Source organism: Sturnira hondurensis, unplaced genomic scaffold, assembly GCF_014824575.4.
Source record: "Sturnira hondurensis isolate 20B ecotype Veracruz unplaced genomic scaffold, ASM1482457v3 Scaffold0021971, whole genome shotgun sequence".
Taxonomy (NCBI): Eukaryota; Metazoa; Chordata; class Mammalia; order Chiroptera; family Phyllostomidae; genus Sturnira; species Sturnira hondurensis.
The window spans coordinates 399,344-426,602 of NW_028094602.1; the positions used below are offsets into that span (position 1 = coordinate 399,344).

The 27,259-nt window shown below is 45.9% G+C and overlaps 2 protein-coding genes across 6 annotated transcripts in view; one reads left to right on the top strand and one right to left on the bottom strand.

Moving 5' to 3' along the window:
* CFAP100 (cilia and flagella associated protein 100) overlaps positions 1 to 27,259 on the top strand; it is a 55,447-nt gene that overhangs the window by 12,550 nt on the left and 15,638 nt on the right. For 2 of the 5 annotated variants that reach the window (XM_037034038.1, XM_037034039.1), the window contains exons 4-14: positions 9,148 to 9,259; positions 15,633 to 15,733; positions 15,993 to 16,185; positions 18,087 to 18,154; positions 18,236 to 18,399; positions 18,662 to 18,742; positions 19,209 to 19,396; positions 19,759 to 19,791; positions 19,869 to 19,995; positions 25,642 to 25,690; positions 25,787 to 25,938. In XM_037034038.1, coding sequence (XP_036889933.1) covers positions 9,148 to 9,259; positions 15,633 to 15,733; positions 15,993 to 16,185; positions 18,087 to 18,154; positions 18,236 to 18,399; positions 18,662 to 18,742; positions 19,209 to 19,396; positions 19,759 to 19,791; positions 19,869 to 19,995; positions 25,642 to 25,690; positions 25,787 to 25,938 — 1,268 coding nt within the window. The remainder of the gene's footprint in view (positions 1 to 9,147; positions 9,260 to 15,632; positions 15,734 to 15,992; positions 16,186 to 18,086; positions 18,155 to 18,235; positions 18,400 to 18,661; positions 18,743 to 19,208; positions 19,397 to 19,758; positions 19,792 to 19,868; positions 19,996 to 25,641; positions 25,691 to 25,786; positions 25,939 to 27,259) is intronic. The other 3 variants (XM_037034041.1, XM_037034042.1, XM_037034040.1) reach the window with 3 other exon arrangements.
* ZXDC (ZXD family zinc finger C) overlaps positions 25,847 to 27,259 on the bottom strand; it is a 59,905-nt gene continuing 58,492 nt past the window's right edge. The window contains exon 10 of the transcript XR_005064750.1: positions 25,847 to 25,915. The gene's annotated coding sequence lies outside the window, so the exon portion shown is untranslated. The remainder of the gene's footprint in view (positions 25,916 to 27,259) is intronic.

Here is a 27,259-nt window from a genome sequence, read left to right on the forward strand (position 1 = left end):
TTCCCCAATCTGGCAAAGGAAATAGACTTCCAGGAAATCCAGGAAGCTCAGAGAGTCCCAAAGAAGTTGGACCCAAGAAGGAACACACCAAGGCACATCATAATTACATTAGCCAAGATTAAAATGAAAGAGAGAATTCTAGAAGCAGCAAGAGATAAGGGGACAGTCACCTACAAAGGAGTGCCCATCTGACTGTCAGTGGACTTCTCAAAAGAGATCTTACAGGCAAGAAGGGGCTGGAAAGAAGTACTCCAAGTAATGAAATCCAAAGACCTACAGTCAAGATTATGCTATCCAGCAAAGCTTTCATTTAAAATGGAAGGACAGATAAAGTACTTCTCAGATAAGATCAAATTCAAGGAGTTCATCATCACCAAGCCCTTATTATATGAAATGCTAAAGGGACTTGTCTAAGAAAATGAAGATAAAAATAAGAACAGTGAAAGGACAGCAAACTCACAGTTATTAACAACCACACCTGAAACAAAAGCAAACTAAGAGGACAGCAAGATCGGGAGCAGAACCATAGAAATGGAAATCACATGGAGGGTTAGGAACAGGGGAGTGGGAGGAGGAGAAGGAGGGAGAAGGTACAGAGAATAAGTAGCATAAATAGTAGGTAGAAAATAGACAGGGGGGAGGGCAAGAATACTATGGGAAATACAGAATCTAAAGAACTTGTGACATCCAGAACTTTGTTCTGGACATGAACAAAATAGGGGGGAATGGTGGGGGAGGGGTGTGCAGGGTGGAGGGGAATGAAGGGGGGGGCATAGGACAACTGTAATGGCATAATCAATAAAATATATTTTTTAAAAAGGTAAGTTGAGGGCAATCACAGGGGGCCCATACACCAGGCTGGGCCTCAGTGGGCAGTGGACAGGCACTCAAGGCTTGCAAGCAAAACAACGCCCTGGGTGGTGAGAGGAGGGCAAGCAAATGAAGACCCAGAACAGAGCAGCTGCCACAGGGGAGGCTAGGCGAGGGACTGGAGATGGGGGGCAGCAGGTAGGCTCTCTGGGAATGGTGGAGCAGACTTTGGCATAGCCTACAGCACCATTATGCCTGGTGGACCATTGGTGCTTCAGGGGAATTCTGCAATACTGATTTGTGAGTCATCTAAATACCAAAATGACCAGCTTGTGACAGTCACACCACCTCTACCTACTCAAGGTGCTTCTTCCCCTCCCTCAGCTTCCAAGCAGCCACACTTCCCACCTGCCTCTGCTCTCTTCCCCTTCTCAGCCTCTTCTACCAACTCCTATCCAGCTCAGTGACCCTAACCCACAAATTCCCAAGGGCTGTCTTCAGACTCTAAAAGACCAGCATTATTTTATGCATCACTAAGAAAGAAAAATGTGGCCAGTGACTCAGTGCTGCCTTAGAATTTTAGACTTATTTAAACAGGGGTTCCTAGCATATATCACACATGTGCATACTTTAAAAAGTAACTGAAATCAATTGGTTAAAGTATTTCTGAAGCCTCTTGGCATACCTAACTTGAACACTCAGGAGTCACCTGTAACCCCAGGTGTGAGATTTAACATCTAAGTGCTCTCTGGTCCATGGAGTATTGTCAAGGGGAAGGGACGTTCAGCCCTGACACCCACTCTGTACATTTGATACATGTGCACAGCACAGCTGACTACATTCCACCTCTACCTGACCCACAGTGGCTTTAGGAGGATTCGCAATCTCAGTTACTCAAAACTATTGATGCCCCAGTTCCAATATCCAGTCTGACCTCCCTTGAACTCCACACTCATACCTGGCTGCCTACTCTGCAATCCCTTGAGTGTCCAGTGACAGAACAAACTACCACAAACTTTTATTCCTTTCTGCCACATCACAAGGTATCCCAACACTAACTGCCATCCAGGTGTTCAAGTCAATAATCAGGGATTCTCCCTTCCTTCTCTCTGTTCCCCTCAACATCCAAGGCCCAGAAACCTACATTCCCACCAGCTGTTACCAGCCTAATCCCATCTATGACAGCTTCCAAGCTCTTAAAAATCACACCTTGAATCGTATCATTCCCCGCTCAAATCCTATATGTGACTTCACATTGCTCTTTCAATGAAATCCAAGGTCCTTCCATGGCTCGTGGGGCCCCAGCCACCTCATCTCCCCATACTCTCTAAGCTCATGCCACACTGTCAGAAAAGGGATAGCCATATCACACTATCTGCTTCTTTTGCCTCAGTTATGTCATGCTGACTTCCTTCAGGTCTCTGTTCAAATGTCTCACCTCACTGAGATTCTCTGACCACCCTCTTTACTGGAACATCTCTCTCACTTGCCTTTTATCCTTTTTTTTTCCTGTATAACACATATCACCGTCCAACTCTTTATCTTATTTTTGTTTGTTACCTGTTCAGAATGTTGACTCCCAGAAGACATCACAGCACCTGTAGCACCACAGACACTTAGAAAATGACTGTAAACATTGGCTGGGTGGAGGCTGAGTAAGCTATCATCACACCCCGTCCCCATTAATCAGAGTTGGCCAGAGTCCCTCAGCAGCAAATGTCACAGAGCAAGTGCAAAGAGAGCTGGTTGCCCTATTGATATCATAACAAGTCAGGTGCTGGGAGAGAGTGGTTCCTATTGTTTCGACATGTAGGTTTCATTATTATTTAGGTTTAAGGAGGCACACCACACAGGGCCATGCAGGGAAGCACTAGGGAGCTCAGGAGGCAGAGGGAGCAGGGAACTCAGGGCAGAGACTTGATTGTGTTTTTCCTGGTAAGGAATGAATGAAGCAAGGTGAGAATGCTTAGGGTTGGCTGGTTTAAAGGATTTTGGGGCTCTGGCACATAAGGCTTTCCCTAGTAGAGGGCCATCTTAGACGATGGCTACCACAAAGGATGCAGACACTTGATCAGTTTTTTTTTAATTGTATTTTTAAATTATTTACCATGATGTTGGGGTTGAGGGGTCAGGAGTTGATGTAGAACTGGCTGAGGAGAGGAAATCAGAGAAGACAGACAGTGACTTAAATAAGGGTTGTGGTAGCTGAGGTGGGAGGGAGGTAGATTGGATGGAACCTGTGCTTTTTAGAAGAGAGTCCTGGGACTGGGTTCCTTATTGAATGTGAGCATGGGAGAGAAGGGAGTGTCAAGGCAAGTTTATCTCTTATCTAAGAATACCTGTGTATCATGTGCTCTTTGCTGAGGTGGCAGAGAGCAAGGGAGGACTAGATCTGTGGATAGCTCAGACAGATGTGTTTGGTTCAGGTGCCTGTGGGAACAACTAAATGGAAACTCAGAAGAGAGTGCTGTTGATGGAAGCCTGGGGGTTAGAAGAATAGAGGTCAGGAGGGTCGGTGTCATCAGCAAATGGAAACTGAAGCTGTGGTCCTGAGACAGAGAGGGAGGATGGCCTGGACATAGCCTGAAGAATCCTGACATTTGGAGAAACTTGCAAAGGAGGTGAAGAGAGCAACTGGACAGGCCAGAAGGAAGCCAGAACAGGAGGAAAAGGAGCATGTCAGAGGGGCAAGTACCCTGGGAGGATAACCTCGCCTGCTGCCTACCAGAGTGAGTGGAGTGTCTGAGTTGGGAGTGGTGACAGACAGACCAGAAGCCAGAATTCCTGACATGGGGGAAGGTGTCAAAGGGAGGCCAGTGCAAATGGTGTTTGGCCAGCTCTCAGGGGGTAGCTATGAGTGAGGAGGGACACAGTTGTCAGAATGGGTCCATGCAGCTGGAGAAAGGCCATCACCAGAATCCCAGCAAGACACAGGAGGTCCATGTAAGTATAATAATTCAAGGAAATGTTGGGTGTCTGGTCTCAGCCTATTGATGATGTTTACCTAAAAGCAAAGGTACTTTTCCTTTTTTTTCTGTATTTATTTTATTTTATTTTATTTTTTATTTAATTCTTGTTCAAGTACAGTTTTCTGTCTTATATTCCCAAAAGTGCTTTTCAAAGTGAGGGGCCACAAGCTTTTATCGAAATCAATGAAAATAGCTATTCTGGTGCACTGTTTCAGGCAGAAGCCCAAGTAGTTCCAATTAGGGGACAAAAAGCAATGGATATTTGTGACAAAGGGAAGGGGAACAATTACACCAATAGAAGGAAGGCATTTCTATTGGTGCAGATAACTTAACATACTGATATTAATTCTAAACAGTTTTTAATATTCAGTCCAGTAGTCATCAGTACAGAAGTCATAATATCTGCTTTCTTACTATCTTTGAAAGTAATTTTGGGGGGCATGATGTTGCTCAGGCCCAGTCCAAAGTTAATCTGCCCTGCTTTAACATTCCAAAGTTTTGAGGTATAAGATATGCAAAGCAGTTCTTCTGGGGTGACAGCTCTGACTCATTTTAAAGTGGCTCCATGTATTTATTTATTTTACAATGATTAATGTTTTTCACAATGGATAAGCCTTTGTGATTCTTCTGTTGCAAGATTCCCTTCAGAAATAACCACCAGGAAACTTTGGGGGGTGAGTTTTTTTCTTAGAACACCTGAAAATCACACCGCACACCTGGGGCCACACAACTATAAGAAGGAAAGGGAGAGGGAGACAGAGAGGGAGAGGGGGAGGGAGAGAGAGAGGAAGAGAGCGTGCCTAGCACTTTCCCATAAGGGCCTGGAGTTTTGCTTTCTTTGGGGTTGAGTGTGGGAGCCTAGAGTTTGAGACCTCACTCTTCATAGGTAAATTTAAAGATAAGAGTAGGAATTTAAAGGAAGGGAAGATAAAAGAAACAAGTAGCTCAAATGGTCAGTTATTGAAATCACCTAAGATCTCTGAGACAGGAGCCTCAGTGGGAAAGGTGCCTGGCTCTAGTCTTGTTGCCTCCATAAGCTGGGATATAGCCAGCTATGAAGGGGATGCCTCTTGAAATGGATACCTAGACAATCAAAGCTTAAGTCAGACACTTGCATTACAAAAAGGAAAAAACAACTGTCAGCACTTATGCTACAGAAGCCCTAGGAAGGGGCTATTGAGGGGTGGGGAAGCACTAAGAGGCAGGCTTGCTCAGAGAGCTGGCAGTCTTTGGTCTCTGTGAGCAGCAGAACCCACACTGTGCTGTCTGGTGACTCATGAGGTGTGAGAACCATCAGATGCCCAGAGCTCACACCAGATCTCCCATTGTCCAGAGTGTGTGTGTATTTTATCACTTTTTATGAGAATATTTTTCAGCCAGCTCACCTTTTCCTGTTTCTCTTGGAGTATTATTCTAAAAGTAGGCTTATGTTTTGAAAACTTTTTAAAAATATATTTTATTGATTATACCATTACAGTTGTTCTATTCCTCCCCTTCATTCCCCTCCACCCTGCACACCCCCTCCCCCACCATCCCCCTTTTAGTTTATGACCATGTGTCTCAAGTTCTTTATATTCTATATTTCCCCTACTATTCTTGCTCTCCCCCATCTATTTTCTACCTACCGTCTATGCTACTTATTCTCTGTACCTTCTCCCTCCTTCTCCTCCTCCCACTCCCCTGTTCCTAACCCTCCATGTGATTTCCATTTCTATGGTTCTGCTCCCGATCTTGCTGTCCTCTTAGTTTGCTTTTGTTTCAGGTGTGGTTGTTAATAACTGTGAGTTTGCTGTCCTTTCACATCATCTGAGAAGCACTTTATTTGCCCTTCCATTCTCACATCATCTGAGAAGCACTTTATTTGCCCTTCCATTCTAAATGAAAGCTTTGCTGGATAGAGTAATCTTGGCTGTAGGTCTTTGGATTTCATGACTTGGAATACTTCTTTCCAACCCCTTCTTGCCTGTAAGGTGTCTTTTGAGAAATCAGCTGACAGTCAGATGGGCACTCCTTTGTAGGTAACTGTCCCCTTATCTCTTGCTGCTTCTAGGGTTCTCTCCTTCATTTTAATCTTGGCTAATGTCATTATGATGTGCCTTGGTGTGTTCCTCCTTGGATCCAACTTCTTTGGGACTCTCTGAGCTTCCTGGATTTCCTGGAAGTCTATTTCCTTTACCAGACTGGGGAAGTTCTCCTTTATTATTTGTTCAAATACGTTTTCCACTCATGGCTGTTTCTCTTCCCCTTCTGGTACCCCTATAATTCGGATGTTGGAATGTTTAAAGATGTCCTGGAGTTTCCTAAGCCTCTCCTCATTTTTTTTGAATTCTTGTTACTTCCCATTTTTCTGTTCAGTCATTTCTTCCTTCCTCTGGTCCACTCCCTCGATTTGAGTCCCAGTTTCCTTTCCATCACTATTGGTTTTCTGTGCATTTCCCTTCATTTCAATTAGTTTAGCCTTCATATGTTCCTCTAATTTGTGACTAAAATCAACCAGTTCTGTGAGCATCCTGATCACCAGTGTTTGGAACTGTGCATCTGAAAGGTTTGCTATTTCTTGGTCACTTAGAATTATAGGCTCTGGGGCTTTGATCTGTTCTTGAGCCATAATGTTTTGGTCTGTTTGCACCTGTTATGTATGAGGGGCAGAGCCTTAGGTGTTCACCAGGGTGGGGTGACCCAGGTTGCTGGGTTGTGATGCTGTATGTGGGGGCGGGGTCAAAGGGGAGCAATGGTGGTTCTCTCTGCTGCTTCCCGCTGCTGGGGCCTGCGCGGTCTGTCTCACTGCTCACCGCTCATTCCCTTGCTAGTTTATTTGAGCGTGAATGTGTGACCACGGTCAGCCTGTCGCCCTGGGCCCTCACTGGTTCCGCCCGATGCTACCCTGGCTGCCTGGGCGCCTGGGGTCAGGGGATCCTTTGGGCTGGACCCTGCTTTGTTGCTGGCTCTGCTCCTCTTACCAGTCCGGTTGAATGGTTCATTGTTGTCGGACTTCTGTATAGTTCAATTTTCTGTTCTTTGGCTGCGTCTTTGCTTACTAAACCTTTGTTGTATTCAAACTTGGTTGTGGGAGAAGGCACAGTGTTTCCACCTATGCCTCCATCTTGGTGGAAGTCTCCTGAAAACTTTTTAATTAAAATTTTTTTAATTTTGTTAAAGTACTAGGAAAAACACAGGAATATTTTATAATGTATTTTACCTTCAGATTCAGAATGCCTTTTTAAGCAGGACACAAAACCCTAAAGCATTTCACTAAGCAAACATTAAAATGTCCTGTGAAGAAAAGATATAATAAATAGTCCAAAGAAAATTGATAAATCATCTAAAGGAAAAATATTTTCAGCATCTCTGACAAACAAATAAGCTACTGTCCTTTAATAGATAAAAGTTCTCAAGAATCATTTAAAAACTACAAACCCCAATAGAAAAATTGGCAAAAGATATTAACAGAAAGAGGGAAGCAAATGGATAATTAACACCTGAAAAAACAACATACTCTCATTTGAAATTGAAAAATGCAAATTAAAACTGAGATTGTCAATTGTATGAGATTGACAGAGTTCCAGGTATGTGAGAAATAGTCCAGCTCAGCCTGGTAAGGGAGAGTGACCACTGCAGAAGTTTGGAAATAATCTCAGGGTCCACTAGGAGGCTTGTGCTTGAGCAGATGTATTTTTTAACTTATTAAAATTGTGGTAAAATACACATAAAATTTAAGCATTTATATTTTTAAGCACTCAAAGCATTTTCACATGTCCAGTTGAATGACATTAAGTACATTCACATTGTTGTGTAGCCATCACTATCATCTGTCTCCAGAACTCTGTCTTGCCTCTGCACCCATTAAACATTAACTCCCTTCCCCTTCCCCAGCCCCTGGCACCCACTATTCTCCTTTCTGTCTCTATGAATTTGATACCTCTAGGGAACTTATATAAGTGGAATCATACATTATTTGCCCTTTTGTGACTGAATTTTTTCACTTTGTATGATTTCCTCGAGGTTTATCAATGTCTTAGCATATAAGCAGGTGCATTTTTAGTGAAAAAGCAAGTAACATTAAGTAAACTCATTCATAAAATGCCTCTGAGTATATATACAAAAATCTATAAGGGTTTCAGGTAGGGACTTATCATCATAGAAACACGTCATATCAATCTTCATGATGTCAATACATCAAAGCTGCATTGTTAGAAAAACTTGCTATGTATGTGCAATTGCCTTTTCAATTAAGAAAAATTAAATTTCATTAAGATTTTTGGCTTATTTTTGTTTTGGGTCTATTTAAATTACAGTGATATCTTCTGATTTCTATGACATGGTTAAATAAAGTTTACCACGTGGAAATTGAATCATATAGTCACTAAGAATGGCAGAAAATAATAAAGATTCAGCAACCTGTATCCCTGAGTTCTTCACAGGCCTCACCACTCCCTACAGTCTCCTTCCCCTTTACCACCATATATGCTGCTTGGTCCTGGAGGCATTTGTTTTCAGCTCCAGATCCTGACCTTTCTGCCAGTCCCACAATAATCCCCTCTTCCTCAGTCTTTCCATACCCTATGACCCAGAAGCTCAGGGCCTGGCCTTTGGAAGTATACCCCACAGCTTCCAGGTCCTCACTTTTCCTTAATCATCCCAGGTCACCCACCCCCACACTGGCCCAAGAGGACCAACTCCCTGAGCTCTCCACCAAAGCATACCTCCATGCTCTCCACCAGTCCCCACCCCATGGGCCCTCTAAGCTGGCTGCACTCCTGAGCTGGCACATACTGGGATCTCCAAGCTACAAAAGATTCCTGAGTTGGAGTTGAAGAAGCATGGGGCCAAATGCCTCCTTCCCCATGGGTATCAGTTAAAGAGAGAACAGGAAATAGAAATCCCTGAGTCTGTGGGTCCAACTCTGATGGAAGAAACTGGAAAGCTGGTAGCAAAAGTGCTGGCAGGACAGGAGGAAGAAGCTTAAAGCCCATGATCTTCCTGTATAATCCTGTGCAGCTCTTCAGGAATAAATTGAAGAATATGAAAGGGAAGGCATAAAAAAATCATCTGTGTGCCAGGCATATGTGCTAGGAAATTTTGTGGCCATTTTCTTGCACAATTCTTGCAATTTCCTGGCAAAGTCAGCATGATTACCTCAAATATGGAAACTAAGGTTCAGAGAAGCTGAGCGACTTGCCAAGCCCACTCAGCAAGCAGGTGAGAGCACTGGGGCTGGAGCCCTATAGGGTGTTTGAGACTCTCCCCTTCATGCTACCTTCATGCCCTTCATGCCCTATAGGGTGTCTGAGACTCTCAGCTTTGTGCTACCTTCACAGCTATCACAAAATATGTCATTTGCTGTGGCCCTCACTTTGTGTCTCCACAGAGAACAGCCTGGAATCCTCAGACAACTGTTCTCCTACAATCACAGAAGAAAAAAAGAAGCAGAGGAAAAAAGGCAAAGGTACCTAAACAGCAGGGAGCTGAAGTCTCAGGTGGTGGAGACTTTCACTTTCTCTCTCAGCTCCAGATGCCCTAAGACCTAGTCTCCAGTGTGAAAGGCAGAGGGAAATGCTTCTGTTTCCATTAGAAAATGAGTTACTGAAAACTGAAATAACAGGAACATAAAGAAAGCAGAATATGTTTCTTCCAATAATGGGAAGTGTGGGAGGCAATCCATGACTCCATGAAGCTCCACCAATAGCAATTCTACAAAATTATCCAGGTGACCATATCCCAAGTCTTTCTCTTCTACTATCTCTTCTACTATCTCTCTTCTCTTCTATCTCTTCTCTTCCTATCTCTCTTCTACTTTCTCTTTAACTGTAGGGCTTTCAAAAACAAGGTTGTCACATGGTCACAAAATGGCTGCTGCAGCTCCAGCCATCACATTTCATTCCAGACAGGGAGAGGGACCAAAGAGAAGAGCAAAACTGTCTACCTGCCTCAGAAAATATTCTTTCCATAAACTCCACCCAATAATTTCTGACTATATTTTATTCATCACAGGGTCATTAGGGTCTGCAAGGGAGGCTGAGAAATGTAGCTTTTCAGCTATGCATGTGAAAGCCACCTGTTAGGAGGAAAAAGGGTAGGCAGCTAGCTGCATCCTCTGATCCCCTGTTCTGTCACTGTACATCCTGGCTTCCTGGACTTCCTCCTGGTTTCTGCACTGCCCCTATCCACCCCCAACACTCCTGGGCTTACAGGACAGTCTGGTCCTTCCCTGGTTATCTGCAGAGGTGTGCAGATACGAGCATGTTCCCTGTTCCTGTCCACAGGCCAAGCTTCCTCCTCTCAGCCTACTGCACCTCCCCCCCCGCCAATATCTTCTTTCTTTTGATTAAAATCCAAACCTGCCCAGAAGTAGAGACTGAAGTCCAGTGAATTCACATGAACTGACACACCTAGTACCAGATTGGACAGTAGACAAGCTTTTGCCACATTTGCTTCATCTATCCCTTTTCTCCTTTTTGGTTTTTGGCAAAAGATTTTAAAGTTAATTCCAGAAGTGTCATTTCATCCCTACATATCTCAATGTGAATTTTTTTTTTAAATAGGAATGTTTTCTTACAAGCCCACAATGAAATTAACCAGACCATCATCAGATTTACTTAATTATCTAGGAAATGCCTTCCTCCAAGAAGATCTGTTTTGATCAAGATTCAAAGGAGATAGAAACATCTCCCTTCTCTCTTAATCTAGCACAGCCACACCCTCACATCCTTTCACCTTCTGTGCCTTGAGTTGTTGGGAAAATGGTGTTAATTATCCTGTAGAATGTCCTTGGTTATGTGTCTGCTTCCTGGTGCTGTCATTATAACTGTTTCTCTGTTCCCTGTATTTCTTCAAATTGGACAATAGATATTTCACAGAATGAATCCATGTTACATTTTGTCCACAACTCCTTCCTAGGTGGGCAATGTGCTTCTTACTACATTTCATAAGAAGTCCACACATCCAGCTGTCTCAATGCTGGCCATGCTGCAATAGTAATTCAAATGGTAGCCACCTGACCCTCCCTCACAGATCCTCATCAGGCATTCACCCAATAGTTTTCCTACTCATAGGTGCTTGTGCTGAACTGATTGTTAAACTAAGGGTGTAGGATCTCAGTTTTGGATTTGTTTTGTTTCTTCACTGAGACATATCATATACAATGAAAAGAACAAATCTCAAGTATACAGTTTTGACAAGTGAATAAATCTCCTTACCTTTCATCCATTCACCATCTAGAACATTTCCATCTGCTCAGAAGTTCTCTTTCCCCAAAAGATGGCCCATAATCTGCTATCACAGAATCATTTTATTCATTCTTGAATTTCACATAAATGAAATCACGTTGTGCTTTTTTGATCTGGCTCCTTTTACTCAACTTCACATCTGTGAGATACATGTAACAGAAGTCCCTTCTCTATTGTTGATGAACATTTGGGTTGTTTCTGGTTGTTAGCTATCACAAATAACAGTGCTATGGATATTGCACATGCTACTTTGGGGACATGAGCACTCATTTTTCCAGCTATTTATGAAGGAGAGGAATTTCTGGTTGTATGTTTAACTTTATTAGATAGCACTGAATAGTTTTCCAAGGCAATTATACCAATTCACAATTCCACCAACAGGTGTGAATTCCAGTTGCTTCACATCCCCTCCAACACTTGGCACTTTATTGGTCCTTTTTAATATCACCTGCTCATTTAGCTATGTATTAGTATTTTATGTTCCCTGGTTACCAAGTAGTGTGACTACCTGTTTATGAGCGTTTGATGATTCTGTGTTATGAAATGCCAGTTTCTGTCTACATCTACTGCCCACTTTTCTATGGGGTTGTCTGTCTTCTTATTTCAATGATTTCTAGGAGCTCTTCACATATTCTGAATATAAGTCATTCACTAGTTTTAGGCCTTGCAATTGCCTTCCCCCACACTGTGGCTTGTGTTTTCAATCTCTTGATGGTGCCTTTTAGTGAAAGAGTTTCTAACTTTAATGTAGTTCAATTTAACATTTTCTCATGGTTAGTACATTTTGTGTTCTGTTGTTGACCAACCCCCTCTCCCAAGGTCATAAAGATTTCTGCTTATTGTATCCTCTATAAGTTTTATTTTAATTCTACAGTTAAGATTTATAAGCCATTTTAATTAATCTAATTGTAAACTTTTTGTTTGTAGATTTTTTATTTTCTGCTATACAGTTATGTCACCTTGAAAGACATGATTTTCCCTTAATCTCCAATCCTATACTTTGTATTGTTCTTTCTAACCTTGCTGAAATGTTGAGTAGAAAGAAGTTCAAAGATAGGTCTCCATGCTTTATTTCTGATCTTGGGGTAGGAGGGGACATTTAATATTTCACCTAGAACTTTCTAATACATACTTGTATTTATTTCTTGTTGCTGTTGTAACAAATTACCACAAATTCAGTGGCTTAAAACAACACAAATATCTAATGACTTTGGAGGTCAGAAGTCTGAAAGGGATCTTACAGGGTTAACATCAGGGTGTCCCAGGGCTGCGTTTCTACTGAAGGCTCTGAGGGAGAATCCCTTTTTTTGCTTTTTCCAGTTGTCTGCACTCCTTGGCTTGTGGCCCCTTCTTCTGTCTCTGAAGCCAATAGTATAGATAGCATCTCCCAATCTCCATGACATCACTCCAACCTCTGTTTCTTTCATCACACCTCCTCCTCTTGCTGCGGAACCTTCTGCCTCCATCTTACAAGGACCCTTGTGATTACAGTGGGCATCCCATCTGGATGATCCTGGATCATCTCCCCATCTCTAGGTCTGTAATCACATCTGCAAAGTCCCCTTTATCATATAAGGGAATGTAGTCGTAGGCTTAGGGATTCAGGCACAGATATCTCTGCGGGCCACTCCACTTCCCTTTATCAGGCTGTGGAAGTCTCCTCTAGAGACTAGTTTTCTAAGACTTTTATTCAAAATAAGTTTTTAATTTTATGAAATACTTGCAACTGCATCTATTGAAATGATCATATAATTTTGTCTCTCATTCTGTTATGGTGTATACTACATTGATTGGCTTATAAATGGTAAACTAACTTCGCACTTCTGGGATGATTTGCTTCAAATGATTGCCATTCTTGGTTGTGAGCTTATTTTCATAATAATACACTGATTATCTACTAAAAATCCCCTACTCACTTAACTGCAAATGCAAACTCTGTTTTCAGAACCAGTCTCCACAAAGCATATAGCTACATAGCCTTTAGTGAGATTCTTACCTCTCTGTGCCTCAGTTTCCTCATTAGGGGTAATAATAATTCCCACCTCGGGTTGTTATGAAGGTTAAGTCATGTAACATCCTCATCCTGGCCAAGGGTAATTCTCCGTGCTTGTTAACTATCATATTAGTCTTGATGGAGACTGAGAGGTGCTGCCACCCAGTTTAGGGACATAAAGACTCTTAGTTGCCCTGTCGCTGTGACCCAGAATCACTCCTACCATTCTGAATTTATGGCAAATGCCCCTGCCTTGTGTTGGTGGCCAGGAACAGGAAGAGAGAGAAAGAGAGAGAGAGAGAGAGATTGAGGTGTGGTCTGAGGAAGAGAATGGCTGTGGCAATTCTGTTCAGGCCCCTCCTATCCCTTTCTGCTTCCAAGAGCCATTCCGCCCTCTATACCCCCCTCCTGGAGCTGTATTGGACTGCACTTTCCCCTACTTAACCCTATCCTGTCTGACTTCCCTTCCTCCAAGCTCCCTATCAGTTTCTGCTCCCTGATGTCACCCTTTCTTGTTGTCGAGAGCTGTCCACCATTTGTAAATTTGTTATGTCTTTTCTGGTGGTAAGAGGGACCTACTGTATGGGGAGTCAAGTGCATGGATCACCATCTCCATCTACTTCCCTAGATGACTCAGGCTGAGAGGAGCCCTTTGGAAGTATCCCTTGGAGTCTGTCAGAATGAAAGTCAGTGTACAAAAGAAAGTCATGAATAGCAATGGAACAAGAACCACACTTCAAGCCAAAACTGCACAAGCAAGCCCCTATAATTGTCCCCCAGATCCCCTCATCCCCATCTTGCATGAGCCTTTGCCCCATCTCTGGCCCTCCAATTCAGAGGTCCTTGATGGGCCTCAGGCCAGCACTGCTACTGTGTCCCTCCCTGTTGTGGGCCATCTCCTGCCACAGTGCAGGCTCTGTTCCCTCTTCACCAGCCAGGTCAAGAACTGACTGGAGGCCCTTCCTTCCAACTTCCTCCCAGCAGTTGGGCCAAGGAACAGATAACCTTTATTCTTCTCATTCTGAGCATAACTCAATTTTTTAAATTTGTGTTTTGACACAGTTTAAGTCTTACAGAAAAGGTGAAAGAATAGTACAACGATATTGTAGAAAGCCTATGACTTTGGACTTTTCTGACCCTTCCTCAGGACAGACTACAAAGGAAGCATCCTGGGCAGGAAGGTCTGAGTGATGTCCTGCGTTTCCTTTGGAGAGAGTGCCAACTTTTCTCTCACCAATGTTCACTTTGGTCACTTGAGTGACATGGAGTCTACCAGACTTCTCCACTGTAAAGCTCCTTTTCACTTGATAATTAATAAGTATCTTGTATACAGGTATTTTGAAGCTATCATAACTTTGAATCCTTTTAACAGTGCCCTCTTTCTGCTTGTGAGCCAGACATCTAGAAGGCTGCCCACAGCCTTTGGCCTCTAGTCTCCCTTTGGAAAAATCAGCTCCCCCAAACCAGTCAGTAGTAGTTGGCAATGCCCTCAGGATATCCGAGTGCTGAATGCACCCTGATGACATAGTGTGTCACTGTAGCTCTTAATGTTTGCTTACAAGGTTCAAAAAGAATTAGTCATTTCAGAGGGAACTGATGATGGCAAAGTGTTTTTTTACAGTATTTATGAAATTATTTAAAAGGTGTGTTGAAAAGTACTAGAAGAAAACACCCTAAAAAATGTTACCAATAGATGATTCAAATCCAATACTTTTTTCTTTTTTCACATTCTTTCACTTTCAAGAATTTTTTTGTTTGTTTGTTTTACTTTGTTTCCAAAGAACCCTGTTTCTTTTAGAACAAGGGTAGAGGGAGAAAGCAACTATATTTTTGAGCCCTTTGTTTGGTGCCTTTTGGCTTCAGTCCTCCCTGATACCTGAGCTGTGGGAGCCTCTCTCCAAGCTCTGGGGTTGGGGCAGGTAGCGGAATTGGGGTCCTTGGGGTCCTCCCAAATTCTTGCACTGCCTCCCCAGGCCTTAGGCACATTGCTGTCACCCATCCCCAAGCCCAGTCCTTCCTTGGGAGGCTGGTAGCAGACTTCTGCAAAAACAAGGCATATTCACATTGAGCGCCTCCTCCCCATTTGCAGGTAAGCACCTCAGCTCTGGAGTCAGCAAGCTCTTGCTTCCCTCCTCTACAGAGTAGGGGTTTCTGAGACTTCATTTTTTTATTGAAGTTATTGGAATGACCTTGGTTCACAAAAAATCTCAACAAAACGTCATCTGCACACTGCATCATGTACCCATCACCCAAAGCAAAGTATCTTTCTGTTCCCATTTGCCCAATCCCACCTACTCACATCCCCCACTAAGACTTTAAATGGGAGACGACAGAGAGCCAAGGATTTAGCAGATATCTGAGACACAGAAGGGGCCATGTTCACAAGATGTCTTTGAGAAGTCAGGGACAGACACCCAACTACAACTAGGTTAAACCAGACAGGTGAGTTTAGGGAGCTGGAAGGTCCAGGGGTGGATTTTAGGCACAGCTGGACCCAAGAGAACATTTGCCATTTGCATGTGCTTTTACTCAAGCTCCCTGTGCTGGGCTGGGAGGGTGCCAGGACCCCCAGGAGCACAGACATCAGCTTGGAAGAGATGGCTTGTCTCTCCAATGAGGTATATCTCTCCACAGAGTCGGAATATCTCCCCGACCTTTCAGCTAATCCTTTCCACATGTCTGGGGATGTGGATTTCTTCCTGCTCAGAGATCAGGAGAGGAGTAAGTCTAGCTCAGTGAGTATCCAAGGACCAAGGTCTGTCCCAGCTCTTTCTTCCCTTCACAAGCCGCAGCCAGATTTCCGAAGAGCACTTTCCTCCTTTGCACCCCCAACCCTGCCCAAGCTAAGTGCGCACCACCTCAAGTCTGTGCTGCCCTGGGGCCAGGCAATGCAGAAGGGAGGAAACTCAGGCAGGGTGGAGCAGGGTGGAGGGTGCTGGGGTGGGGGTTGAGTGCAGGCTGGCCTTGAAGGACCCCACCTGACCCGCCCCACAGGAGCAGCAGCAAAAGAAGGTGCTGCGGGTGCATGAGAAGATGACATACTCATCCAAAGTGTCGGCCAAGCACAACAGCTTGCGGAGAGAGCTGCAGCTGGAGGACGAGATGGAGGACCAAGAGGCACATGCAGAGGCCGACCAGTTGCGTGCCTTCCGCTACCACACTGCTTGGAAGCTCTCGGTGACCAAAGGTCCTGCTCCTTCCTTGCCAACGTAGGATCTGAAGCACCTAAGAGGGCAGAGCTTTAAAAGTGCTTGGAGAGGCAGGACTTTGGTGCAGTGAGAAATTAGGTTCTTCTTTGTCCAGGGTCACAACAATTAACTCCAGCTAGAGTGCAAGTCTAAACCCATGAAATCCCAGTATTGCCTGCATTCTGATTGTTGACTATGCACAGTGAATGCAGGCCGTATGAAATATAGGCATCTTTCCCAGGCCGGGTGGCTCGGTTAGTCAGAGCATCTTTCTGTACACCAAAAGGTTGTGCGTTCTATTCCCAGTCAGGGCACATACCTGGGTGGCAGGTTAGATCCCAGGTCAGGGGGATACGGGAGGCAGCCAATGGATGTTTCCGTCTCACAATCACATCAATGTTTTTCACTCACTCTCTTTTTCTGCCTTCCTCTCTACTACAAAAAAAAAAAGAAAAAAAGCAATAGGAAACATGTCCTCAAGCAATGATTTATGTACATGCATTTAACATAGAGATGAAGAGAGTCAATGTAGAACTAGATTGCCTGGGGTCAGATCTCAGCTTTAGCATTTAATGGCTGCACCAGCCTGGGCGAGTTAGCTAATGTCTTTGCATGGCAGGGCAGTTTCCTCTCCTGGCTAATAATAGTAGCCACTTCATGGTTGTGGGATTCAATGTCACCAGACTTTGTATGTAATGAGAAAGAACTGTGTGTGCATGTGCTCTGTTACTTTTGTGACCCAGTAGGAAATCTTAAGTAATGAAAATGCATGTGTTTTCAGATGATAAAGTATGTCACTAAACTAGAAAGAAATAGCTTGGGATCAAAGAGTACTGGAACCCCCAGTTACTATAAGTGTACTGGATGTGAATAATCAACGTAAGGAAACTCCCAGCCTCCACCCTGACACCCATGGCTTGTTCTTTAAGGTAGAAGTCCTGACCCTGCTTTGACAATTGTGTGCCAAGTTCTGCATGGGGGAAGCAGTACAGCATGTTTCCTTTTTGTTTCCACCCTTCATTCCTACAACCTAGGAGAGGCAGATGGCACCTTCATAGGGAAGGTTGGACCCAGTGGGTTTAGATACAGACTCATCAGTGGTCCAGTTTTGGCCTCCAGGGAAAAGGTGGGTTTCCTTAAGGGCAGAGACTTCCCCAAGGTAGACCAGGGAGACCATGACCTAGTGGGCTCACTGCCAGGCATCTAAACTTAAAATAGGACTGCTGTACCACACCAGCTTCTCCTGGAAAGGAGAAGATTTGAGAGGCCAGACAGCCACATCATCCTGCAGTCTTTCCCATAGTCCCCGGGGTCTCCAAAGTTGGGGAGTATCTAGGTCTTCCTTTCCAGAAAGGCTAAGAAAAGAGGCTCCCACAGCCCTTGGCCCCACTGTGCTGCCTCTCTGCTTATACTCTGGAAGGTCGTCCAGTTGCTCACCTTAACATCTTCCCACCTGTCTTAAACCTTGGCTGTGTAGACTTGGCTGCTGTCCAAATTGGGCTCTGGGGACTTAGGGTACCCCAAGTAGAGATCATGCTGCCCCATTTTTCTCTCAGGTCCTGGGCAACAGGCCTTTTTTAATGAAGTCCAGCTGGGTAAGACTTCTAGGGCAGGGCGTCCAGAGTCTCATTCCAGGTGAGAGGAATGCAGAGAGGCTCTCCCACCTGGACCCATCTCCAGGCACAGAGATATATATCAGCAGAGTCTTCTCTCCTTTGCTGGAGAAAGGGATCACTCTCCCATGGTCCCTGCAATAACGTGGACCTTGCAGCACAGCACTGTACCAGGAGCAGCTGACTGGCTCCCCTCTTTTGGCTGCGTACCATCTGCAGCTGAGAACCTGGGTCTGTCTCCCATTGCCTACCCCACCCCTCTAGATGCCTCTCTTCTCTCATTGCAGAAAAGAAAGGGGAATATGATAACATAAACAAGTACATCAACCAGAAACGGCAAATGTTCCTTATCCAGGTAGGCCCATTTGCTCCCGTGAAGGGGACCCTGGTGGGCTGTCCCTGTGAGGAGCATGATTCTTGCTCTGGTGGCCCTCAGTATGCCCTAGATATGAAGCAAAGTGAGATCCAGCGGCTGGAGATGCTGGCGATGAAGGAGGAGGCAGAGTTGGAGCGGGCTGAGAAGTCCCTGGAGAAGGATTCAGCCTTGTTTGATGAGTTCCTCAGGGAGAATGACCGCAGCTCAGTGCAGGCCTTGAGAGCGTGAGCCTGTGGCCAGAGGAGCTGGCTGGCCATGCACCATCCCCCCCAGGGTCCCCTGAGCTTCTGCACACCAACCTAACCTAGCTGGGACCCAGGCCCAGCCCCTGTTTCCACCCCTACTCCTGCCCTCTGACCCTGTCTCAATCCCGACCCTTAACCCAGCCCCCTGGTAGTTACCCCACTTCCAGCTCTGCCCCAGGGCAGTGTGGATACCTCTCTTTAAAGTCTGAGGTTGTCTCTCTGCCCCCATCCCAACGTCCAGAGCAGAGAAGGAGACCAAAGTGAAGATGGAGAAGATCACTGAAATCCGAGATTTGACCACTCAGATCATGAACATCAAAAGGTGAGGTCAGAGGCAAACTGGACCTGGGCTGGCCTACCCACATTTTCCTCCACCACTTCTCTCCTAGCCAAAGAGATCCCCCCCACCCAACACAAACCATATCATTTTAACACTGAATCCTAAACATGTCAGGACTCTGAAGCCCTGCAAGCTGCTCTGCATCTTACAGATGAAGTGACTGAAGCCAGGAGAGGTTCAGTGACTTTCCCAAGGCCACACCGCTAAGACACAGGGCTCACATGGCTCCAAGGACCCCAGGCTCCCCCAAGAGGGGCAGACAGAGTCCCTGAGGACTGTCACTCTGTGGGAAGCATAACCCCCATTGGTCCCAGCAGGGTGGGTGTACTCTCCCTGGCACCAGTGTTTCTGTGGCTGCCTTTCTTGGCCAGAGTGCATTGGGTCCCCTCTGGGGGGTGGGGGCATCTCAGGCAGAGTCTGACCTTACCTGTCCCTTCCCCCGGTTTAGCGAAATCTCCAAATTTGAAGACACTCTGCAACATTACAAGGTCTACAAGGATTTCCTGTATAAACTGTCACCCAAGGAGTGGTTGGAAGAACAAGAGAAGAAGCACTTGGCTCTCAAACAGGCTGAGGAGGTCGAGGTCGCCGAGGCCCCCAAAGAGAATGCTTTATTCTCTACACATGGGGACAAAGGTAGCAGAAAAGAGAATACAGGTCCCTGGGTCCACCTACACCCTGTGTCCAGAAGGACACCTGTGTTCAGTGTCCAGCCAGCAGAGGCCTTGGAGGTGTGCAGGCCATGGACTTGGCCCCTTCCATACCTTGCAGAGCTCCAGTTGGGGCAGCAGCCTCCTCTTAGCCACTGGTGGCTCAACCCAAGCACCTACTTGGGGAAGTGGGGCAGAATCTCAACTCAAACCTTAGGGACTTTCCTCCTATGCACCTTCTTCCTTCTGCCACTGAGGGGCCCTGGGGAACCTTATGCCCCCAAGCCATGTTGCTGCTGGCCTGATTCTAGCCAAGGCCATCTGGGACCCCTCCCTTGCTTCCTGTAGGACCAGGGATCAAGGGCAAGACAGGCTCCAGAGGTATGTGGCTGCCCCAGGCTGGAGGGCCCCCACCCTGGGTTGGGAGCCTATAGAAACTATTCCTCTGCTTCCTCCAGAGGGGCAAGGCCCAAGGAAGCCCTGGAAAGTGCTGCAGGTGGTACGGGCAGGGCAGATCCTGACCAGCACCATGAGCCTCCAGCAGGAGAGTCAGTCCAGTTTGAGTGTTGGGCTGGACCCCAAAGGGTGAGTGGACTTTGGAGAGCTGCAAAGGTCACTGGGGCCTGGGGAGGGTACTCCCCAGTGGTTCCAGGCCAGGAGTACCCAGGATGGGCCCAGACTCCCTGAGGGGAAGAGTGTGAGGAGGGGCTATTCCCATACTGAACGGTATTTAAGTACAGTGTGACTTCAGTTGGAAAATCAAGAGGTTTTCTCAAGAAAGGTTTATTTCTACTTGATTCAGTAAACTTAAGCCTGGGGTGGCCCACTCAGGAGCTAGTAGACTAGTCGTGTGAACAGATGAAGGCAGCCAGGTGGACAGACAGAACAGGATGGCACATGCCCCCTGCCAGCACTTGTCATCAGGGAGGGTTAGCCCAGGGGTCAGAGCTCCAGAGCTGGTCAAGAGAAGCCAGAAGTCTAGACATTATAAGATCACCCAGACTTAAGTATGATGGTTACTTTCAAATTTTCTAAAAAACAGAGGGAACACAGAAACCCCAAACAGATCCATGGTCCAATGCAAATCTGTCCCTCCACTCCTTTATCTCCAAGGCCAGAGCTATCCTCCACCCACCTCATCTGGTTCATAGGATGGGCATATGTTTAGTTGCTGGAGCACCCAGTCACTGCTCTCTCACTGAAACATTCACAAAAATCACAACTCTATAGAAGGTAATAAAAGCTGAGAGTGGTCCCTGTGTACCTCCTTCCAGGCTATTGGCCCAGGAAGCCACAAGCAGTACTGCAATGAATTTTATTATTTCCTGCATGTCTTTTCAGCCATTTTTAAGCAAATAGTACATTGAACCATATGTAGGTCAAAAGAGTACTGGTATGTCCTTATGATTCAACCTAAACACAAGCAAAGGAGATTTTCTTATGCCCACTCTTCCTTTGACAAGGGAGCTGACCTGCACATGTCATTACTTCTCCATTAGCAATATTGCCAGGGTGGATCCAAAGGCAGCCCTTTTTAGCCAGGTTCAAGCTTCCCTGGTGGCCTGTCTTGCCCCTGACATTTTAATGCTGGCTAGAATAAAATTCACAAGATGAATTTTGGGGTGGGACGCTGACTACAGCATCAAATGGCTAACTGGCATTTGCCTTCACAGTGCCAGGGCCACTGCCAGGATGCTCCCCTCCCCCATGGACTCTGGACCACCTTGGGCCAGAGTGATGAGGGCCTGGAGAGCCATATGGTGAGTCACCTGCAGATAGCTGGTAGGTCTGGATCCAGGGAAAAGAAAGAGAAACTTTAATTGGTCGATATGATTGAGGGGCTGGCAAGTCCACATTCTGCAGGCAGGCAGGCCATCAGGGTGCAAACCTAAGGAAGCAGAGCTGCTGCTATTACCTGAGTCCAAAGGCAATGGTCTGGCAGAATCCTCTCTTTTTTGGAGAAGGTCAGTCTTCCTCTATTGAGGCCTTCAACTGACCGGGTGAGGCTCACCTATGTCACAGAGGGTTAGTTGCTTTACTCAATCTACTGATTTAATGATGGAGAGCAGGATGACAGTTGGGGATGGGGGAGATGAGGAGATGGAGGGATTGAGCAAAAAGGAAAAGGACTCATGGACATGGACAACAGTGGTGATTGCTGGAGGGAGTGGAGTGTAAGGGGACTGAAGGGTAATGGGAAAAAAATAAAGATTAACTTAAAAAACATATACAAAATATATAAAACATTGTTTTTGCTAATATTGATAAAATACAGAAATGTATTGATTTACAGACAATTTAAAGGTTATAAAAATTTTTAATCTTATCTAAAAAAAACACCTCCACAGACACATCTAGAATAATGTTTGACCTAGCCAAGTTGACACACAAAATCATCCCAGGGGCTGAAAGCTGGATCTGCTAATCATGCAGAATCATGTCAGTGTTTGACAGTTTCATCAGTCATCCAGGAAGCTCTAGCTGAAGGCCAGGCCTCCTGGGCAAGTTCCAGCTCATGTCTCTTGTCTTGTATGTAGTTCCTCCAGCTCCCAGTTCCCAGGGACTGCCAAGCACCTCTCAGACACCTGGATACCTTCCCGCTGTGCTCTCCAGCAGTGACCAGTGACCATAGGACAGATCTCCTCCTGCCCCACCCTCAACCTCCTCCCTACCCAGCTAGCCCCTGCCTATCCTCACACTCCCCCATCCTCTCACCACCCCTCCCCCATGTGTCCCCATCCCATATTCCTCCAGCTCAGCCACTCTAAACTCGAGTACCTTCTGGAGGGCCACCCATATGACAAGTGAGGAAACGGAGGCACCAAGCAGCCAGATAGAATTGGAACCCGGGGCTCCATAGTCCACCCTAGGGTCCAGAGCCTACAGAGGCCAGGAAGTTTCTGCAAAGCAGTGACATGATCAGGTTTAGGTCTTCTTTACTTTTTTCTTTTATATTGAAGTGCTATTGACATCACAAGATGAAGAAATCTTAAGTGAACATTTGGCTTTTTACATAAATATATACCCACATGACCATACCCAAATCCAGATAGAAAACAATCCCAATATCCAAAACACCACGGTGCCCTCTCCCAGTGAGAAACCACACCAGAAATTAACCAGTTTTGATCTCAATCATTCTGGGTCACTTTCCCTGTTCTTGAACTTGATGCACTTAGACCACCACCACTGTGCTCTGGGGCTGGCTCTTTTCACTTCACACTTGCCTAGCTTTGTGCAGCCACAGGCTGCTCTTTGCACCTATTTGTATCCCACCGTGGGGGGGGGGGAAGCCCTGATGTCTTGGCCCACTCTCCTGTTGGTGGCCATTTTGGCTATGACCAATGCTTGGCTATTTTGATTAAAACTACTTACATTCTGATACTTTTCTATCTGAGCACTATTTTATGCATGAGCACTATTTCTGTGGAAATAGGGGTGGAATTATTGGTTCATAGGGTGGGCACATGCTTTAGTAGCTTCTGCCTGCATGTGTGAGAGTTGCAGCTTCCCCACTTCTCATCAAATTGTTTTCTCAGTCCCTCTCATTATTCTGGCAGCATTGTTTTGAAACAGAGTATATTGAGAGGAAATCTGAGGTTCCATAAGGTCAATAGATCATGAGATGACTACGTTTGTAAAGACAGTTTGTTTCTCAGTCCCCAGAAAAGAAGGCAGGCCATGCCCTGGGAGCCACCTCGGGAAGCACCAGGGTGGTCAGGAGGCAAAGGACACAGAGAAACTGAATAGGAGACTTTATTATGGTTTCTGCAGGAGGGAATAGGTGAGGCAGGTTAAGTGGGTTTAAATTGGCTGGTTTGAATTAATTCAGGCCTCTGGGACACACTGGTTATCCCTGATTGTCTGGTACTTGGCCTTGGTAATGAGGCAGGGAGATAATGAGGCAGTGTGAGAGCTTGGGACATGAGCACTGGATTAGTTACTTTGCATTTGAAAAGCACATTCAAGGGTGTTCATCCCTTGAGCCATGTTCATCCCAACATGGCCTCAGATGTCAAAATATCAGAATACAGAAAATCAAAGACAGAGTTAGTACAGGGGTATGGTGATATATTATGATTTTAATGACATTTTCATGATGAGAAATATGATAGCCATTCAGATATCCTCCTTTGTGAAAAGTATCTGTTCAATTTTTGTACATTTTTATTGAATTGCTGGCCTTTCTCTTCTGGTTTTCTATTACTTTGTATATTCTGCATGCCAGTCCTTTACGTAATAAGTCTAGTATGAGTATCATCCAGTCTCTCTTATTACTCTTAATGTTACCTTGAGTCCAGTTTACCAATCTTTGCTTTTATGATTGGTACATTTTGTGTCCTACTTAAGAAACCTTTACCAATCTCGAAGTCACTAAAATAGTCTCCTATGCTTTCTTCTGGAAGCTCCATGGTTTATCAGCTTGGATGAAGGTGGTGGTAGTGGGGATAGAGAGAATGGGTAACCCAAGGGCTCAAGAACCTCCCCTTCACTCAGCTTCTCAGGGTCTGTATCTTCTGCTCATCCCTTCTTTCTCTACAGTGGACTGTCCACCCCCTCCCATGGTTCTGCCTCCTACTGTTTGCTGAGCTCCTGGCCCCCATGTGTGTCTCCCCCTTAGATGTTCTCTACACTTAACCTCCCATATCCCAAACTGATACTTCTCCAGCTGGAAGGTGACCCAAGTGCTGCCAATTTGCAAGCTTATGTTCATCTTTATGAATCATGGTCATGCCTTATGGGAAGAGTAGCCACCATTTGTAGGCCAGGCACATACCATGGTTTATTTACTCTGATCCTTGCAACTCCTGCCACTAGGGGCTGCTATTTCCAGTTCTGTTTTGGATGGAGGCTCCAAGAAGTTGGATATGCATGCATGTTTCCTCTGCCTTGGTTGCCCCTCAGCCCTAGAGCTACCACTATAAGGTCTTGTGTTGGGACAGTCCCTGAGAATAGAGGTGTGGGATCACTCTGTCCTGGGTTTGCATCTGGGCCTTTCCACCTATTAGCCATGTAACCAGGCCTCTGTGTACAGTTGGGCAGGGTATGATACACAAGGTGTTTAGCCAAGAGATTGAGTGGAGACTAAAGTCTAGTCTGCACCCCAGGCTGTGTCTCTTTTTTATTTTTATGAGTTTTTCTAGTATTTCATTCAGCTCTAAAAGTAAGATATTTTTTAATATAGCATGCCAGTGGAGGCTGTCTACATTATATCCAGATTCTTAAAAACATACTTTATGTGCCAGCAATGTCCTGCAGGTGACCTTGGGTAGGTGACTAGATCTTACAGCTGCATATTCCTCATTTTCTAAATGGGCATTGATGTGTACACGATGTGAGGCACAGGCCCAGTGAGTGCTTAATATCCTCTCCCACAGGGTCCTGCATTTTTCACCTCTCCACCGTAGGCAGGTCAGGGTCTGGAGTCTCTTAGGCCTTAGCCCAGGTTTACCTCTGGCCATTCTTCAGCCAGCAGAACCTATAATCCTGGGTGTGGGCCAAGGCTGGAGCAGGTGAGAAAGGGTGATGAAAGATATCAGGCAAGATTGGGCCCCCATCCAGTAGAGCCTTCCAGAGCCCCACACTGAGGGCTCCAAGCCTGCATAGCCTTTCCTGCACTCATGTGGGCTGGCCCAGGATGTTCTCTGCCCCTGTGGAGTACTCAGGGTCAGTTGAAGGCAGCTGTGTCACAGGGCAGCTATGAGGGACATCAAGGACAATAGTCAAGGACACACCTAAATAAGAGAGATGGGCACAAGAGGACCTGAAAGTGGCTTTTTAAAAAGGATGGCAAATGGAGAGGGGCAGTCTCTGCAATGGGAGCTGCAGGTGCCAAGGCCTTGAGGCAGGGAGAGACCTTGAGGCCTTGCTCCTGGAGAGACAGCTAGGGAGCTTGCAGGGCAAGAGCAGAGTAACCTTGGGCCGTGGAGGAGGCAAAGGTTGGGAGGGCAGCAAGGTCCCCAACCACAGCTCCCGGGTAGAGGCCAACCTTTATGCTAACTGGAATGAGATGAGTTAATTGAATTTAAAACTATTCACCTGGTTGCTGTGTGAGTTGAGGAACCAAGAGGAAGCTGATGCCACCACCTGGCCAACTTGTGCAATGGACAAGGAGGACAAGGGATTTGAGGGTGGAGAGATACTGTGTAAATGTCAGGATTTTACACCCCTGGGGTGGAGTACAATATAACAGGCTGGGCCCTGGTGCCCTGAACCCACATCTCTCCACAGGTCCAGCTCTGCCCTCCCTGTGCAAGAGGACCCAGACAGTGATGAGGAGGTCAGTGGTCCCACTCCTGGCAGAGCCTGAGAGAGCCGGCACCCCCTGGCCGCTCTCTCTCTCTCTCTCTCTCTCACACACACACACTTGTTGCAGGATCTGGGGCTATACTTCACAGAGCCCCAGCAGCTCTTGGATGTCTTCACAAAGCTGGAGGAGCAGAACCTCTCACTGATCCAGAACACACAGGAGATGGAAGAGACCTTGGAGGAGCTGAGCTTCACCCTGAAAAACACCCAGATCCGTATGTAAGTCTCAAGTGGGGTCACCCAGGCCACTGAGGGGTGAGCTCTGTCACTGACTCTCATCTTGGAAGCCCCACAGTCACTGGGAGCTGGACTGAATGTGCTACCCTCACAACCTACCTGTCCATAGCCCTGGCCCTTCCCTGACTTATGTTTTTTTGGAAAGCTCTATTTGAAGGCTGTGTTTGGCTAAGGTGAGATGTGCCCTATTGGGCAGGGAGACTGAGGCTCATGGGGAACCAGGAGTGTTCTGGGAGAAGGTCATGTGGGTGGGGCCACACCAGACTGCTCCATCACCACCCTGGAGCAGTCTGAAGCCAGAGAGGGGAAATATCCTAAGGACCTTTCACCCCAGGTACATTCTGCTGATGCCAGGCCAAGGAGAGGTGGGCTGGGCAGAGGCAGCCAGGGCACTAGGTGAGGCCTGTTGGGAGCAAGAAATTCACTCCCAAATACACACTGAGCACCTATGCTAGATCAAGCCTGAGTCTAGGCCCTCCAAGGATAAGGTAAGGCCCTGACGCATGAAGCTGACATTCTATGGGGGCAGACAAAAAACCAGAGAGGCCCACATATTTGATTTGTAGATACTGACACATGTTAGAAGGAAAATTAAAATTATATGAGAAGGAGGCTAGAGTGGAAAGTGGCACAGATTGATGAGGGCAGTGGAAGCTTCTAGGGGAAGATGTCATTTGAGACAGGCACTTCCTGGGTGAGGTGAAGCCAAACAGTGATCTGAGAAGAGGGTGCCAGGTGGAGGGAAAGTAAGTGCAAAGGCCTTGAAATGGGAGCCAGCCTATCTCAAGGATTCAATGTCCCACAGGGAAAATAAGTTCCTGAATACTCATGCCTTGTTGGCCCCTGTCCTGCCATGGACAGTCTCCTGCTGGGAATCTCCAGAGTTATGTGAAACCACCAGCTCTCAGGCAAGATTTTGTTCTCTAGAAAGCTGGGAGGTAGCAGAGACACACACAGAGATGAGCTGGGGAGAGGCAGGCAGCCAACCAGATTCCAAGAACCTGGTGAGAGGACACACACATGCACACACAAACCTCATAGAATCCTGGAGGTATTGTCCAGTAACTGGGCTTCAGCCAGCTGAGCCACTCCAGCATCTGAGCCATACTAAAGCACCAACATGTTATTTCCAGGGGAGTCACAGCCCATACACATTTAATTTCCATGAACTCAACTACCCTTCCTCAGGAAAAAACCAAAAAAGCAAACAAACAAAAAATACAACAAATAAACCATCCTAATGGGCCTATTTATTGAAGAAGTTGAATCAATAATTAATAACCTTCCAAAACAGATGAGTCTA